The sequence below is a fragment of the Ursus americanus genome, chromosome 13 (assembly GCF_024610735.1).
Source record: "Ursus americanus isolate L20-20 chromosome 13, mUrsAme1.1.p, whole genome shotgun sequence".
Taxonomy (NCBI): domain Eukaryota; kingdom Metazoa; phylum Chordata; class Mammalia; order Carnivora; family Ursidae; genus Ursus; species Ursus americanus.
In genome coordinates, this window is record NC_142139.1 from 70400352 (window position 1) to 70416624 (window position 16273).

The window sequence follows — 16273 nt, forward strand, 5'->3', positions numbered from 1 at the left end:
CGGCGGAGCAGCTTCCCCACTCTCAGTTGCGCGTCTGGCGATGGCGATGAGAGGTCCCACTGCGCTGTCCGCCGCGCTCTCCCTCCATTAGCCGCGCTGCGCCGTGCCGCGCCCTCGTTGGTGCCTCTCTCCTGGGACCCGGGATCGGCCCCCACTTCCAGGCACGACCCCCTCCCCCGGCCTCTCGGCCTTTCCCCCCCTACTCGGCCATCTCCGACCCGGGGCGCACGTTCCCCCCGGCCCGGCTCCCACTCTCCCTCCGGGGGCACCCGCTCCCTAGCCCCGGCCCGGCCCTCCCCGCGGCGCAGCACGGAGTCTCGGCGTCCCATGGCGCAACCCACGGCCTCGGCCCAGAAGCTGGTGCGGCCGATCCGCGCCGTGTGCCGCATCCTGCAGATCCCGGAATCCGACCCCTCCAACCTGCGGCCCTAGAGCGCCCCCGCCGCCCCGGGGGAAAGAGAACGCGAGCGCGCTGAGCAGAGAGCGGGAGAACGCGTCGTCGCTCGCCGGCCGGGAGGCCCCGGAGCCGGCCCATGGGGAGCGGGTGCCGGGCGCCGGCCACGACGACCGCCGCCGCCCGCGCCGCGCCCGGCCAGCGAAGCCCAGGTAAGCGGCGAGAGGGGGCGCCAGGGGCGGGTCTTCTGGGGACACTTGTAGCGGGGCATTTCTGAGCCGAGCCCGGGCCGCGCGCAGCGAGTGGGCTCCCTGTGCTTCTCTGGGCTGCGCCACAGGTCTGAAAGTTAGGATACCCGACGGGGCTGGACCGCGACGGAGCGGTGGTCCCAGAAAGCCCGAGAGACCTCTGTCACGGCTTCCTGGGCTACCTCCCCTCCGTCCTGCGGCTTCATCTAGCCGGCCGAGGGGGCCGCGCTGGGAGAGCGCTGCGGCTCTGGTGGCACCTGTCACCCTGGTCCTTTGCACGCACGTTCAATTTTCCCTCCTTTGCCTTTCTCTGGGGCCCGGCCTGCTTTCCCCGCCTCCTTCCCTCCCCCTGCCAGGCTGCAGTTAGCAGCGGCCGCCAGCGGCCCTGGCACTGCCTGCTAGACTGTAGCAGCTTGACCCGTCCCAGCTGAGGCCTCTTAATCCCCCTCTCCTGGGCTGGCTCGCTCCTTCCCTTGGGGGTGCGGTGGAGATCTCAGCCCCCAGCAGTTGTCCTGGGACTCTGCTTCAGAAGCCAAGAAACCATAGAGAGCTGGGAAAAGACACACCAGGGACTGCCCAAGTGTGGGGAGAGATACCAGCCAGCAGCCCTGCCTGGCGGCTCTCCCCAGGGACTCCAGCCCACCCTGCCTGCACGTCCCAGCCCTGCAAGCTTGAGTGGGGCTGAGGGGTGGGGGTAGGTGAGCAGCACGCCCGCGCCACAGACTGCAATGTGGAAAGAGGCCTCCAAGACTGCCAATTTCCAAACCCTATTTTACACAAGGGCACACTGAGGCCCCAGAGGAGAATTTTACTTGCCCAAGGTCACATAGCAGGTGCTGAGTCAGGGCCAGAATCCTGCCTTCTTGTTCCCTAGTGCAGTACCTTCCACCAACCTCATCTTTTGGGTTCTCACCCCTTGCCCTGCCCCATGGCTTGTGCCCAGGGTCCAGGCTCAGCAAATGCAAGGAAAGGTCATCCTAGAAACAGAGGTCTCTGCTGGAGGGCTCCGGCCCAGGTGGGCTGTTATGTCCTGGGCATTTGGGGCAAGGGGTGACCTCCCCGCACTTGAGCATCCCACCCAGGCAGGTCCTTTGAGTTGCATGTGGGCAGGCCACGTGGAGCCTAGCCGTAGGTTGGCACTTGCCTTACTGGTTTGAGCTGCCTTGGTGCTGCCAGGGCGGTGCCCAGGTCTGCACCAGGCGGTAGGGCGCTTGGGGCACATGCCTAAGAAGCTCATGCTTTGTTGGTTATGCTCCAGGGACCCCCTCTGGGAGAGCCCCATGAGGGCAGGAGAGTGATGGAGAGTACGCCCAGCTTCCTGAAGGACAGCCCAGCCTGGGAGAAGACAGCCCCTGAGAATGGTGTCCTGGGACAGGAGCCGGATACCCTGCCTCGAGATGGTCTGCGCCGTGACACACTGTGCCTGGGAGAGCCTGCTCCCTTCTGGAGGGGTGTTCTAAGCACCCCAGACTCCTGGCTTCCCCCTGGCTTTCCCCAGAGCCCCAAGGACACGCTCCCACTGGTGGAGGGAGAAGGCCCCCGAAATGGGGAGAGGAAGGCCGGCTGGCTGGGCAGCAAGGAGGGGCTGCGCTGGAAGGAGACGATGCTTACCCACCCACTGGCACTCTGTGGCTCATCGTGCCCGCCTCGCTATGGCCCCCTGATTCCTGAGCATGGTGGTGGCCATCCCAAGAGTGACCCTGTGGCCTTCCGGCCCTTGCACTGCCCCTTCCTTCTGGAGACCAAGATCCTCGAGCAAGCTCCCTTCTGGGTGCCCACCTGCTTGCCACCCTACCTAGTGTCCAGCCTGCCCCCAGAGCGTCCGTGTGACTGGCCCCTGGCCCCACACCCCTGGGTGTACTCAGGGGGGCAGCCCAAACTGCCCTCTGCCTTCGGTTTGGGCAGCAAGGTGAGTGTTGGAGCAGAGAGTGATCCCCGAACAGCCCTGCCAGGCCACAGCACTCTGCTCTTCTGTTCTGACGAAAGCATAAGGTGGTACCCTAGTAGAGGAGCCTGTCAGCTCAGACAGAGTCAGCCTCCAGCAAATCCTCCTCTGAGCGATTCCATCTCACTGAGCCTTCCCTGCCTTTGGGCCATTTCAGGGATTGACTCTCATTGTCCACCCAGAACAAGGTCCTAGGAACTGCGGCCTCCGAATATGTGGTCTCTTCCTGGGGTCAGGGAGGGGGGCAGACAAGGCCCTCCATCTGGGAGTGGGATGTGCAGGTGTCCCCATGGCCTGTGTCTAAGGCATCTGCCCGCCCCATCCCACCCCCGCCCCAGGCAACCCACCCCCATGCCCAGGAATAAGATTTAAACTATTTTAAGACCAGTAGGATAATGGTCACCAAACAATCCGAATAGATCCTTGGAGGCCCTTCGGTGGTGGCAGGCACTAAGCCTTTTGTTGCTGTATTTGTGCGCAGGTCTGAGAAATCCCAGGGAGGGACGGGGCCGGGGGGTAGCAGGGCGGTGGGGAGGCACTCAGGGAGCGGGGTCTGCCATCCAGTATTGAGGTCTTCAGTGTTTTGCCCCCTTAAGGCCACACAGGCCCACACCTGCTGGTCATCAGTTCTCCTCTGAGGATCAAAGTCGGCATGAGCTGCACCCCTTCTCCTCTCTCTAGGGCTTTTACCACAAGGATCCAAGCATTCTCAGGCTGGCAAAGGAGCCATTGGCAACCGCGGAACCTGGGTTGTTAGGCTTAGCCCCTGGTGGGCATCTCCAGAGAGCTGGGGAAGTGGAACGTCCTTCATCTCACCAGAGAGACGGAGAGGCAGGAGTCGGCAGACATCAGAACCTTTGCCCATTCCTCCTGGGGCATCCAGACGCTGTTCCCCGGACCCCCTGGCCCACTTGTCCCCCGGGCCTGGTTCATACTCTTGGCAACGTCTGGGCTGTACCGGGGGGTGGGGGCCTTGGGTACCAGCTGGGGCCATCCGCCACATCAAGGTGCCCCTCTCCTGGGCCTCCTACCACCCGGGGGGACTGTTGCTCATCTCACCCACCTGCTAGAGATGGAGGTCTTGGCCCGTGTGGGAAGTGCCAGGAGGGGGGCACCATCGGGCCCAGTGAATCCAACGAGGAAGCGAACAAGGCCTCTGGTCCCAGGGCTTGCCCACCCAGCCATCACACCAAGCTAAAGAAGACATGGCTCACACGACACTCTGAGCAGTTCGGGTGTCCAGGTGGCTGCCCTGGGGACGAGGAGAGCCCATCTGCCCAGCTGCAGGCCCTCAAGAGGGCAAGCAGCCCGGAGGTCCAGGGAGCAGGTGGAAGGCCAGCTGCCAAGCGCCCGCCCGACCCTTTCCCAGGGAGCGCGGGGCAGGGGGCCAGAGGCTGGCAGGAGATGCTGGACTCATCCTTTGGAAACAAGGCGCAGGCCGCACAGCAGGATGACCACAGAGGTAAGGGTGCAGGGGGCCGTACCTGGGAAGGGGCGGCCAGGACTGGGGCTTTGCGGGCACGTGGGGTCATTAGGCCCTTGGTGAGTGAATCGCACAAGCAGTTTGGTTTCCTACCCGAGTGTGATGGTTCTCTGGGAGTTCCTCAGCATCTATAGGCCACAGCCTGCCAGCAAGTGGCTTCTTACTTCCATCTGCCTCCGCCCAAGCTGTTATGTGGCAGTGGCAATGTCACATGCTCAGAGCATGGCCTCTGGAGTCAGAGTGCCTGGGTCCTGACTTTGCTGCCTGGTGCTTTGTGACCTTGGGCTGGTTACTTCACCTCTCTGGGCCTCAGTTTCTTCATCTCTAAAATGGGGATAAAGATGGCATCCACCTCGTAAAGAGTGCCGCAAGAGGACATGGTATAATTCACATAAAGGGCTTTGAAGACTTCCTGGCACTGTATTGAGTAAGCACTTAGTAAACATTCATCTTTGTGATTGTGCCGCATAGCCCTGTCTGGGGGACCGTCCCTCCTGAAGGACCTCTTGTCCCACCCCGGGAACGAACAACTCCTCCCTTGGCCACCCAGATCATGGAAACTCAGTTTCGACCCGGCCAGTGATAGGACTTTGGGTGCATCCTGGACCCTCTGTCACGCTGTGTTCTTCATGGAGGGTTCCAGCACTGCCAGCCCCAGTCTCAGCTCTTCAGGGTCACTTCAGTTTCTTGGCCTCCTGGACCACTGGGCCTGGATTGAAGCTCTCAGTGGCCTCACCCAGGCACCCTACACCTGCCGTGGGTCTGTCCGTGCTCTCGCAGGCCTCTGCCGGGGCTGGGAACTGTTGGCCCCTCTCCCTTCTTGGGTTACTGCACCTGTGGCCTATGTTGAAACTCTCCGGCCTTCTCACCTTCCTGCACCCTCCGTCCTATGCCCAGATTGTCTCCTCACGCTGACATGAGGCCAGCAGTACCACTAAGCCCACTGTGGAGCTATCCGAAGTCTGCACTGACTGAGGGGCGCCTGGCCAGCCCGCTGGTGGAGCATGTGACTCTTGATCTCAGGGTTGCGAGTTCAAGCCCCGTGTTGGGGCATAGAGCTTACTTTAAAAAAAAAAAAAAAAAGATAAAACAAAGTCTACACTGACTGGATCTTGCACTTGGGGCAGGATGATCCCCCCAGCTGCTCCAAGCTTGCACAGCAGACCTCTCCTCTCGGCCATCAGGCCATGTCAGGGCATTCTCAGGCTCCCCATCCAGCCCTTTAGGTGAAGTTTCTGGCTGTCTGGTTCACTTTCACTAGCTCCAAATCAGGCTTTGAAGACCAGGGCCTAGGGGCTAGGCTGGCTCCGCGCGCGTGGGTGGGCTGGGTGTAAAGGCAGGGCCTGGGGTTCACAGGAGCTCAGGAGGCCCAGACTTCTGACCAGCTTCATTGTCTCCTCAGGACCCCAAGATGGCAGGGCCATCCTCCAGGACCCAGGGCTTCAGGGTACCTCTCGTTCGGCTCCCCCGGCGGGCATGGCTCAGTGCCCAAGCTGTACCCATGCGGCTGGAGAGGCGGGAGGCCTGGCCCGCCACGCCCAGCGAGTGCCGAGGTGAGGGTGTTGCCCCTGGGTGCCCCCAGCATCTTCCCGGTCGGGGCTCCCTCCTTATCTTCCTGTGCCCTGTCTCCAGATTGCCTCTGGGAGGGGAGCGGCAGCAGGAGGAAGACTCAGCAGCCAGCTCTGAGGCAGGAGGAGGGTCTGGCCCCGAGGCCCGGCTCAGCAAGGGCCTTGCCAAGCATCTGCTAAGTGGTTTGGGGGACCGACTCTGCCGCCTGCTGCGGAGGGAGCGCGAAGCTCTGGCCTGGGGCCATCGGGCAGGTGAGCAGGACCCATGGGGCAGGCAGGAGCCCGGGAAGGCTGGATCCTGTGGTCACCGTGCTTTGACATGGAGCATGGGGCCTGCAGAGTGTGGGTCCCTCCCTCCCATTAGCACTGTCTATCCTGGTACCAACTCAGGAGAGCTCCTGCCCTGCTTTGCCCTTATTCCTGGCTTAGGCTCCTAGTCGACACGAGTTCTGAAGTTTCTTGCCTGGGCGAGGGCCGTTGGGAGGGTGTGAAACCTGGGGCAGTCCAGCTGCCTAAGAGTTTCTGGGTTTGCTGGGGAGACAAGGGTGAGTGCCAAGTGTCTTCAAGGGCATTGGAAGGCGGGGACCCTCCCTGCTGTTCGAGGCTTATGGTCTGGGTCGATGTGAAAAGACCGGTGGGGTGCCAGGCATTCAGCGGGTCTCTCTGGCTTCAGGCTCTCCCTCCTACTCCCTCCCACAACCCCGAGTGTGCATTTGAAAATGTGCGCACACCCCTGCATAAGGTCACAAGCTGGGTAGGGGCCCACTGGTGGCTCCCTCTTGTCCCAGAGTCCAGCGCCGTGCCCCTCTCTTCAGCCGGTCTAGCCTGCCACTCCCTCAGCCTGGATTCCCAGCACTCCACATCACCCGGTGGCCCGTCCTCCTCGGCTCACCCCAGCTTGTCCATCCCCTCAGGCCTTGGCACTCTCTGTTCCTTCTGTCTGGAATGCCCTTCCCCTCCCTTTCTCCCCGATGAATGAACACTTACTCATCACTTGGGGCCCATTTGTGTTGCTGCCCCCATCATCCCCGCCTTCGTCCTTCTACCCCATTCTACTCCAGCGCCCGCCCACCCTGTGCCGTCATGATCATTGCTGTGTGCCTGGGCCCATCTCCCCGCTTGGAGTGTGAGCGCTGGGAGGGCCGCTCTGAGCCCCGAGCAGCTCTGAGTCCTCAGCACTCAGCCCCACACGGGGCAAGGTGTTGGCTGCATGAGTAAATGAACGCATGCTCACTGGCATCCTTCCACCGAACGACCGAGGGGGGCTTCGTCAGAAGCTCTGGGTGAGGGAAGCAGTGGCCTCCTGAGGCCTTCCCTCTTCTGGTATACAGAGTCCCCTGAAGGGTCACCAGCTCGGGGCGAAGGGCGGTGGGCGCAGGACGGTGCTGGAAATAGTGCGGCTCGGTCGTTCAGGGTGATGCGGAAATGCCCGGGGTGGGAATGGTCGGGAGACGAGGCCTGCACTGCACCTGGGAGGGTCTTCTGGAGCCAGTGCTGTGGGGAGCTGCTTTACAGAGGCCGTCTGTCAGGGCCTGTCTCCCCTCGGGGTGGCCCCACAGCAGAAGCCGCTCCTGCTCAGCTCCATCCCTGCCGGGAGGTCCTCAGACGCCCCGTGGTCTGAGCCTTTGCTGACGCTGTGCTCTCCCGTGGTCGACAGGCCAGGGGCCGGCCGGGACAGAGGACAACCCGGGCGCCGCACGCTGCTGCAGCCGCTGCCGCCGTGGACTCTTCAACACCCACTGGAAATGCCCCCACTGCAGCCACCGGCTGTGTGCGGCCTGCGGTCGCGTGGCGGGTGCGAGGAGGGCCAGGGACAGAGCAGGTAGGAAAGGAGCAGGGGCCGAGGGCGGGAGGGCAGGGACGGGGGCCTCAGAAGGGCAGCGCTAAGGTTTGTGGCCATTTCTGGGCTGCCTTTCCCCAAGAAAGCCCCCGTCCCCAGCTCCAGCCTCGGCCACCATGGCTCAATGCCCCTTAGAGCAGACTTTTCCCTCTCCCCAGATCAGAGGGCCACGCCTGTGTCCTTGCCCACCCTTAAAAGAAGTCGAGTGCCTACTCTATGCCTCCCACTTTGCTCAGCTTGCACCTTTTTAAACCTTACAACACGGTGAGGTGGGTATTATTGGCTCCATTTTTCCAGATCAGAAAAACTCAGAGAAGTTAAGTGACTTGTTCAAAGTCACACAGCTAGTAAGTGTCGGGTCCAGGATTTAGACTCAGAACTTGCGATCCCAAGTCTTACTCTTTTCATGGTTCTCAGCTTCTTCTCTCTTGGCTCCAGTCAGTCGCCCAAGGGCTTAAAATTTCCCGGTGTTCCAGCAGAGGTAGCCAAAGAGAGTTCCAGGGTCAGAAACGTTTGAGAACACTATTCTACGAGATCGTTTTGGAGTCTGGCAACTCATGTCAGCATTTGAAAGGCTCTGCGTTCTGCAAGCAAAGGATCCTATGTTATTCTTGAACCCAAGTGTTCCAGAAAGCCCATGTTTTATGGATTCTTGATTTAGATACCATGCCTTTGTCCTTCTTCTCTGACTCTAAGCTGTGGTTACCTTGGTTTCCTGACCTGCAGCTTCTTTCTTCCTACCCCACAGGCCCTCAGGAGGAGTCCGCGGAGGAGTGTCCCCAAGAGGCTGGGCATACTGCCAGTTCCCTGATGCTCACCCAATTCGTTTCTAGCCAGGGTGAGCCATCTCGGAGGGGTGGGGCGTGCAGAGGGCGGGTCCTGGGGGAGAGCAGCTTCCTGTCTGGATGTGGCTCAGCCCAATCCCATGCCCTCCTGCTTGGTGAGGCCAAGCAGCGCAGGGATGGCCTTCTGTCCACACTCACTACCAAACTCCGTCTCCCCTCCCCTACTCACAGCCTTGGCAGAATTGAGCACCGCCATGCACGAGGTTTGGGTCAAGTTTGACATCCGGGGGCACTGCCCCTGCCAAGCTGATGCCCGGGTGTGGGCCCCTGGGAATGGGGGCCAGCAGGTAAGAAGCTGGGCATGGGACAGGTGCCAGCACTAGCTGGTGGGCCCAAGATTCAGCAGTGTGTCTGGAAATTACTGGCAGGGTTTGGCCCTTGTCTTTTGGTGGGGATGAAGGACATGGACGCTGGATAAAATCGAGCTACCTCTCACTCTCCTCTGGGGATTAGGATCCGTGGATGGAGCTGAAGCATCGGCCCCACCTCCCTCTCTGCTTGCTCGGAGCTCCTGCCCACTCTGTGAGCGTTCCAGCTTAGCACTTGCCCGGTCATGCTGGAGCTGCTCGCTGGCGGGCCCTGTCCCTCCACTCCCCAGGCACAGCTCCTGCGGGTGGAGTACGGGCCCACCTTCCCTCTATGCCCTGCTCTTCACAGATGGCAGGCACTCAGTATGCATTTTACAAGGTTTTCATAAAGTTCATGCTTTTATTATAAAAATGATTCATTCAAGAAATAGTTTATCGAATGCATTTTGTGTGCCAGACAGTGGTACACGCCCATTACGGGAAATACAAACAAGTATAAGGAAGAATGCAGCAATAGGCTATAATGCCACCGTTGCTATATTTTTGACATATTTCTTTCCAGTCACTTGTCTATATATTTGTTCAGCCTATTTTTGTATATTTTAAATCAATACTGTGTATGGAATTCTGTGAGCAACTTTTTTGCACCCAATGTTATATCACATAACGTTTTGCTCCCTGTAAACACAATTTTCGGGTCTGTTGTTAATACTTGTGGGTTGAATTGGATTGAGCTGTTTGCCGTTTTTAAAATCTCTGGTTGCATTGGGGGGTTTAACAGAAGGAGCCGACAGAGAACACTCCCCCAGTTCCACAGTCTTCTTGCAATGGGGATACCAACAGGACCAAGGACATCAAAGCGGGTGAGCAGCTCCCCGGGTCCTTGCTTGGACTGTGCAGGGGAGGCTGGGCCACGGTTGGTGTCCCCAGGACAGATTGGAATGGCTTTAGCCACCCTGCGCCCCCGTAATCTCCATCACTCTTCTTAAGTCATTCCAGAGAAAATAAATCTAAATAAAATCTAGGACAAGTCCCCTCACCCCTCTCCAGTCAGACCCCCACTGTGAGCCCCTGCTTCGGAGAGATTTGGGAAGCTGCTGGCAGGCGTGGGAGGTGAGCGCCTCCAGAGCAGAGCTGAGCCTGGCAATGCTAGTGAGGAGAGAGACTTGGCCAGGAGACGAGGGCAGAGCCTGTGGGCAGTGGAGCCTCGAGAGAAAGGGGAAGCCCCTCACCATTTTCCTCCCTGCCAGAGACCCCGGACTCCACCGAGACCCCGGCAGAGGACCGTGCCGGCCGAGGGCCCCTACCTTGTCCCTCTCTCTGTGAACTGCTGGCCTCCACTGCTGTCAAACTCTGCTTGGGGCACGAGCGGATACACATGGCCTTTGCCCCGGTCACTCCTGCCCTGCCCAGCGTGAGCAAGGGCACAGAGGGAGGCCTGGGGGCCCGGGGACAGAGGCTGGGCTGGCCCTCCCTGTGGGGTAAGGCACGTCCTGAGTTGTCCTGCCCCTCCATCCTTCTGTCCACACAGGACGACCGCATCACCAACATCTTGGACAGCATCATCGCGCAGGTGGTGGAACGGAAGATCCAGGAGAAAGCCCTGGGGCCGGGGCTGCGGGCCGGGCCGGGACTGCGCAAAGGCCTGGGTCTGCCCCTCTCACCAGTGCGGCCCCAGCTGCCTCCTCCCGGAGCTTTGCTGTGGCTGCAGGAGCCCAGGCCTCAGCGAGGCTTCCACCTCTTCCAGGAGCACTGGAGGCAGGGTCAGGTGAGGCTCCTTGCCTCCTGGCTCTCAGTTCTCCCGGCCTCGCTTACCCTTAGAGCCTTAATCCGAAGGCCCAGGCAGACCTGGTCTGTCACCCAGAGTGGGCAACAGGGTTGGTCCCCTCGCGGGTCTGGTGTCCTCTACAATGTGCCGCGGCCTGGCCAAGTCGGCTTCCCATCCACTCTCCCTGCATCCCTCTGCCTTTCCTCATTACAGCCCGTGTTGGTGTCAGGGATTCAGAGGACATTGCGAGGCAACCTGTGGGGGACAGAAGCTCTTGGGGCACTTGGAGGCCAGGTGCAGGCACTGACCCCCCTCGGGCCTCCCCAGCCCACAAGCCTCCTCAGTGCAACATTCTGGGAGGGATTCTCCCGGCCTGAAAGTAAGTGTCCCTGAGGTGGGGGAGGGAGAGCTGGGAGGCTGAGCCAGGTGGCAACAGAGTCCCATGGTGACCTGGGGGGGAGCCGGAAGCAGAACCCAGGGCAGAATCCCTCTTGCTGCCACGGGGCCGGGTCTTCTGAGCAAGGAGATTCCTCCGCCGGCCAATGGCATGTCTCCTCCCCTAGTTCGCCCAAAGTCAGACGAGGGGTCCGTCCTCCTGCTGCACAGAGCTCTGGGGGACGAGGACACCTGCAGGTGCGTATAGTACCAAAGGGAAAGGGCTTGCCCTACCTGCCTAGCCTCTGCCCAGCCCCTTGCCCTCACTTCCCCTCCTCCTTTGCCCCCCACCCTGTGACCCTCTTATCTCTGGGAGTGACCCCAGTAGTGGTGGACTTTGAGGGGATTTTGGGTGTCTGGGTTGAGCCTGCTGGGCATGTCCCCGCCCTCTCCAGGATGGAGAACTTGGCTGCCAGCCTGCCCCTCCCAGAGTACTGTGCCCGCCATGGGAAACTCAACTTGGCTTCCTACCTCCCACCTGGCCCTGCCCTGCGTCCACTGGAGCCCCAGCTGTGGGCAGCCTATGGTGAGTGCCCACTCCACTCCTGCCCAGCCCTTGATCCCATGCCTATTGCCTCTGGGCGCATGTGTCTGTGCCGAAGTCCTGGAGCCCATGACCAGCTGGTCCCTTCTCTGCCTCTGCACAGGGGTGAGCCCACACCGTGGGCACCTGGGGACCAAGAACCTCTGTGTGGAGGTGACTGACCTGGTCAGCATCCTGGTGCGTGCTGAAGCCCCACCGCCGGCCTGGCACCGGGCGCAGAAAGGTGGGTCCTGGGCCAGAGGCAGGGGTTGGACAATCCGCGCATTTCGACATGCTGTTTCTGCTCCCCCCAGGCCCTCCTGAGCTCTTTCTTTTCCACAGACTTCCTCTCAGGCTTGGACGGGGAGGGGCTCTGGTCTCCGGGCAGCCAGGTCAGCACTGTGTGGCACGTGTTCCGGGCCCAGGACGCCCAGCGCATCCGCCGCTTTCTCCAGATGGTGAGGAAGGAGCCGGGAGCCCTCCCCTTCCCCTGCACTGCCCTCCTGCTCCTTAGAAGTGGGGGCTCCCAGCCCCCCGAAGCTCTCCCTGTTGCGCGTGCCCCATGTGCTCACTCTCCCCACCCCCCAAGTGAGCTGGACAGCCTTGACTCACACAGAGAAGGCAGATTGGGCCCTTACAAGTTGTGTGGTGGGGCACACAGCAAGAGCAGGGGCCGAGCAGGGAGCTGAAGGTGAAAGGAGAGCAGGAGCTGTTGCAGGCTGGGCCCTGTAGAAGGGCCTTGGGTACATGATCTCAGTTAATTGTCACAACCACCCTGTGTGCTAGGCACTGCTGTGTTCCCATTTTATAAATGAGTAAACTGAGGCCAAGTGGTAGAGCAGAGACCTGAGCTTACAGCTGTTCCCACCCCAGGTTACGTCCCTGTTTCTCCTGGCGGGGGGACAGTCTCCCCTGCATGGGCTCCAGGTGGCAGAGGGTGAAGGGAAGCCCGTCTGAGATGCCCTCCTGCTGCGCCCCCCTCCACGATCTACATCTTTGAGGAGGTGCTCTTTTGGGTGCTGGCAAGTGAGGGCTGAGGAAAGCAGCATGGTAGATGGGAAAGACTGGACCAAGATAAGGAGCTGGGAAGGAGAAGATGAGACGATAAGCAGGAGGTAGGAAGCTCCAGGGGGCAGGGGAGGTGGAAGGCTAGTGTGAAGGTCAGGGCAGACGCAGTGGTTCCAAAGTCCAGCTGAACCCTGACTGTCCTGGGGAAAAGACATCCAGCAAGTGTCACCCCTGCTAAAGACACACACACACGCACAGACCGACACGCAGGGGTTAACGCGGCTGTCCACCACCACCGTCCTGCCCACAGGCACGCATATCTGCAGACACACTGACACACACACAGGGATCGTAGAGGTACACACAGACGCTGGAACACGCCGAAGGAAGCAGACAGAAGCACACCTGCATACACAGATGGCCTCATCTAGTCTGGGTGTGGTGGCGCTAGGCAGTCTCATATGGCCGAACCTGATGATTCACGGAGAAGGTTTGAGGGGATATCCTCACTGGGTGGCCTGGAGCTAGACACTGATCTGGCTCCATGATGGACTCTAAGGCCAAAAGAGCCTTGGCACCTGCCTGGGGCTGCCCTAGGGTCCAGCCCGGCTCACCAGCCTCCCCTTTCCCCATGGCCCAGTCTGCGAACCCTGAGTGCTAACCCCAGGGACAATTGCTGAGGTCCTACCGAAGGGGTGGACTTGGCCAGTGGCCAGGTAGAGCGTGATGCTGGCGTTCGCCTCTGCAGGTACTCCCTGGGCATCTCCTTCTCTGGCTCCCATGAATCCCTGTCTGCCCAAGGAGCTCCCCACTCTGGTTCGGCTGCTGAAGGCCCCCCATAGCCAAGCCTGCTTCAGAGGTCTCAGCCTGGCAGGCAAGACTCTACATCCACGGGGCATCAGAGCTTCTGCGTGGCCTTTGCCGGATCTGGGATCTTGAAAGAATCCGGTGGATGCTTTAGATGGTCCCCCCAGGGACCTGTAGCTATCCAGTGACCCACAGTTTAGCACACAGTTCACGACATTCACGGGACTCCAGGTTGAGAGCTCCTGGTATAGACAGTTAATGAGTTGGGATCATGCAAGGCATCTTTCTGGGTTTTTGGAGAAAGGGGCCCAAGGCCAGGGACACAGAGGCTATTTAAGGCATCTAGCCTCAAGAAAAGTGGGGGTTTAGATCCCTAGCCTCGGAGCCCCTAATCCTGTCCTCTAAGCGCTGTCCAACCAGTCTCTGTTCTGCCGACCTGAGCAGCCCCAGCCCCTCACCACTAGCCTTTCTCCTTCCCCTATGACTGCCCCTGCCTGCCCCTCAAGACTTGATCACTTCAGCCCTTGGCCTTTGTGCCCCTGGCCTTTGGGAAGTCTATGCCCCATCCTATTGCCCTTTCCTCATTTCCCTTGCTCATTCCCCCTTCTCTTCTTTGAGGTGTGCCCGGCTGGAGCAGGCAAACTGGAGCCTGGCACCCCGGGCTGCTGCTACTTGGACGCAGGGCTGCGGCGGCGCCTGCGGGAGGAGTGGGGCGTGAACTGCTGGACCCTGCTGCAGGCCCCTGGAGAGGCCGTGCTGGTTCCCGCCGGGGCTCCCCACCAGGTGCTTCCCCAGCAGGCCAGGGGCTCTGCAGAGTGCTCTGACTATGCGAAGCATCCAGAGCAGACATCACAGTGCTACAGCAGTCCCCTGCCCACTCCGGCCTCGCCCCTCCCAATGCCCTGAGAGCTAGGCAGGGCAGGAAGCCCCACCCCACTGTAAGGAGAGGAGAAGCTGAGCGGTCCGGAAGTCCTCTAGCCCCACTGGGCTTCGTGTCCTCGGATGCCCACCCTGCCTGTGCCATCTCTGGCCTCCCCGTGGCCTGGTTTTGGCCATGCCCTTTGAAGTCCCTGGTGCTGGATCCAGGGCCTCCGTTCTCTGAGAGCTGGGTGGGGCTCATGATGGGAAGTAGACCTTGGGGACAAGAGGGGCAGGGGGAGGATGCCTGAGCCCCAGTCTCCGCTGACCTTCTGCCCACCTGCTCTGTGGCACAGGTGCAGGGCCTGGTAAGCACCGTGAGCGTCACTCAGCACTTCCTGTCCCCTGAGACCTCTGCCCTCTCTGCTCAGCTCTGCCACCAGGGATCCATCCTGTCCCCTGACCACCGTCTGCTTTATGCCCAGGTGAGTGTGATGCTGGCCAGGAGGGCGGCTGGGATGGCACGGCAAATCCACTCTGTGCCAAGCACCGGCCAGCCTGGGCCCAGGAAGGGCATTCTCGGTGGGAAGAGCCCCAGAATGTGATTGTAAACACCTTGTCCTCTCTCTTTCTTCTAGATGGACTGGGCTGTGTTCCAAGCAGTGAAGGTGTCTGTGGGAACATTACAGGAGGCTAAATAGGGGGATCCCCAGTGTCCGGGGTAGGTTGGGGGGCAGGTAGACCAGGTGCTCAGTCCCGGCACAGCTTCAGCAGAGAATGATGCTGGGGGACTTGGGGACTTTTGATCAATCCCTCAAGCACCACTCTGGGCACAGGCAGGGCACCCTGTTCCCCGCTCCAACCTGGTCCCTAAAGCCAAAAACCACAGTGTCATCGAAGCTCACACCTGCCCTTCGCAGGCTGGCACCTGCTCTGTCCCTGCATCCCTCTCCATGGTACCAGGCCCACACTGGGGGTGAATGACTCCCTCCAACCCCTACCCCCTGAGCCCAAGAGACAAACGCCCTTCCTTGGGGGACCTTGGGAATCATGCTGGCTTAAGCAACACCTTCTTCTGCTGCCTCATTCCCTACTGTCCCACCTGTGCCGAGCTCTGCTTACACCACCCACATCTTCACTGGGCTCCAGGGTGGCCCTTCTCACTGCAGGCATGCTGGACAAGGAGCCGCTGAATCCTGCCCTTTTGCCAGAGAATAGTGAAGTGTGGGGAGTGGGGGTGGCATCAGAAGACTGCCCAGGCTTGGCTGGAGGGAATGATATGGGCAATGCCCTGTCCCTGCTCCCTCTTCTCGCCTCCCTCCTTCATGATTTCCATTAAAGTCTGTTGTTTTGTGAATGCTGCTGGAGTGGTTGGCCCTGCTCCCGCAGGCCACATGGATTCGGAGGGGGGGAGACAAGGAAATGGAGTGGGGTTGGGGGGCATGATGAAAGGGACCTCAAACACCCCTGCCTGCTCCTCTTCCTGGGGCCTGGATCCTTCCTTCCCACTGAGGAGCAGATGGAACCTTCCAGGGGTCTGCCCCTGAGGATGCTCCTGAGAGCAGACAGCGGACAAGGCGGAGCCCTGGGGTGTGGCAGCACACAGCCTTCCTGTGCGCACTGGGGCGACAGCGATCTGGGAGCCCCAGCCTGCCCGGCATTGCAGGCTACCCCAGCTCTCCTGTCTGACCTGGAGCTCTGGGAGTGTGGCCCAGAAGAGCTCTTGCCTAGCCGTCTGCCCTCAGCGCCCGTGGCTGGCCCCAGGCCCGCTCCCCAGGGACTGGCTTGCTGCCTGAGACAGTTGACAGCCCCTCCCCACCCCCGGGGCCCTCTGTGGGGCTCTGCCTGTTCCCCTGCCCTTGTACATCGTAGAGCCAGCATGCTCCGACTCTTGGGATGCCTAATTGTTCCTGCAGTGGTTTGGGGAATGTTTTTTTATGAAATAAAATTTTTTTATTATAAATTTAATATACTTTCAGAACATTTAGAAAATAGGAAAAAGTCACCTCTAAGCTCACCTCCACTCACCCCAACCCAACCACTGAATAGCATTTTGGTGTATTTCCTCGTATTTTCACCAAGGAGCTGTTTTATACGTGACTGAGTTGGTGTGTTTTGTGTTTGGTTTCTTTCTTTTAACACTGTGTTGTGGGCATTTTCTGTGTTGCTACCTAACCTTCATTTTAAATGGCTGCTTGTGTTCCCTTCTGTGGCTTTGCTGTGATTCACCTAACCAACCCTCA

At 60.2% G+C, this 16273-nt stretch overlaps 2 protein-coding genes across 2 annotated transcripts; both read left to right on the forward strand.

Annotated features, from left to right (window-relative positions):
- The first annotated feature begins 327 nt into the window (after positions 1 to 327).
- HRURF (HR upstream open reading frame) lies at positions 328 to 432 on the forward strand. The gene has a single exon (XM_087866625.1). The coding sequence runs from the start codon at positions 328 to 330 to the stop codon at positions 430 to 432; it is 105 nt and encodes a 34-aa protein (XP_087722751.1).
- A 54-nt stretch (positions 433 to 486) lies between these two features.
- Positions 487 to 15419, forward strand: HR (HR lysine demethylase and nuclear receptor corepressor). Its single transcript, XM_045774127.2, has 19 exons — positions 487 to 606; positions 1901 to 2551; positions 3269 to 4049; positions 5473 to 5623; positions 5703 to 5890; positions 7296 to 7460; positions 8227 to 8316; positions 8495 to 8610; positions 9413 to 9494; positions 9882 to 10045; positions 10163 to 10399; positions 10613 to 10778; positions 10963 to 11032; positions 11230 to 11360; positions 11482 to 11601; positions 11700 to 11815; positions 13791 to 13955; positions 14387 to 14515; positions 14669 to 15419. The coding sequence occupies exons 2-19, from the start codon at positions 1940 to 1942 to the stop codon at positions 14729 to 14731; spliced, it is 3546 nt and encodes a 1181-aa protein (XP_045630083.2). The 5' UTR covers positions 487 to 606; positions 1901 to 1939; the 3' UTR covers positions 14732 to 15419.
- Positions 15420 to 16273: the final 854 nt, after the last annotated feature.

Coding starts and splice junctions, on each gene's coding strand:
- HRURF (XM_087866625.1), top strand. CDS start 328: ATGGCGCAACCCACGGCCTCGGCCCAGAAGCTGGTGCGGCCGATCCGC.
- HR (XM_045774127.2), top strand. CDS start 1,940: ATGGAGAGTACGCCCAGCTTCCTGAAGGACAGCCCAGCCTGGGAGAAG. Junction 11,602..11,699: donor CTGGCACCGGGCGCAGAAAG/GTGGGTCCTGGG, acceptor TCTTTTCCACAG/ACTTCCTCTCAGGCTTGGAC. Junction 14,516..14,668: donor ACCGTCTGCTTTATGCCCAG/GTGAGTGTGATG, acceptor TCTTTCTTCTAG/ATGGACTGGGCTGTGTTCCA.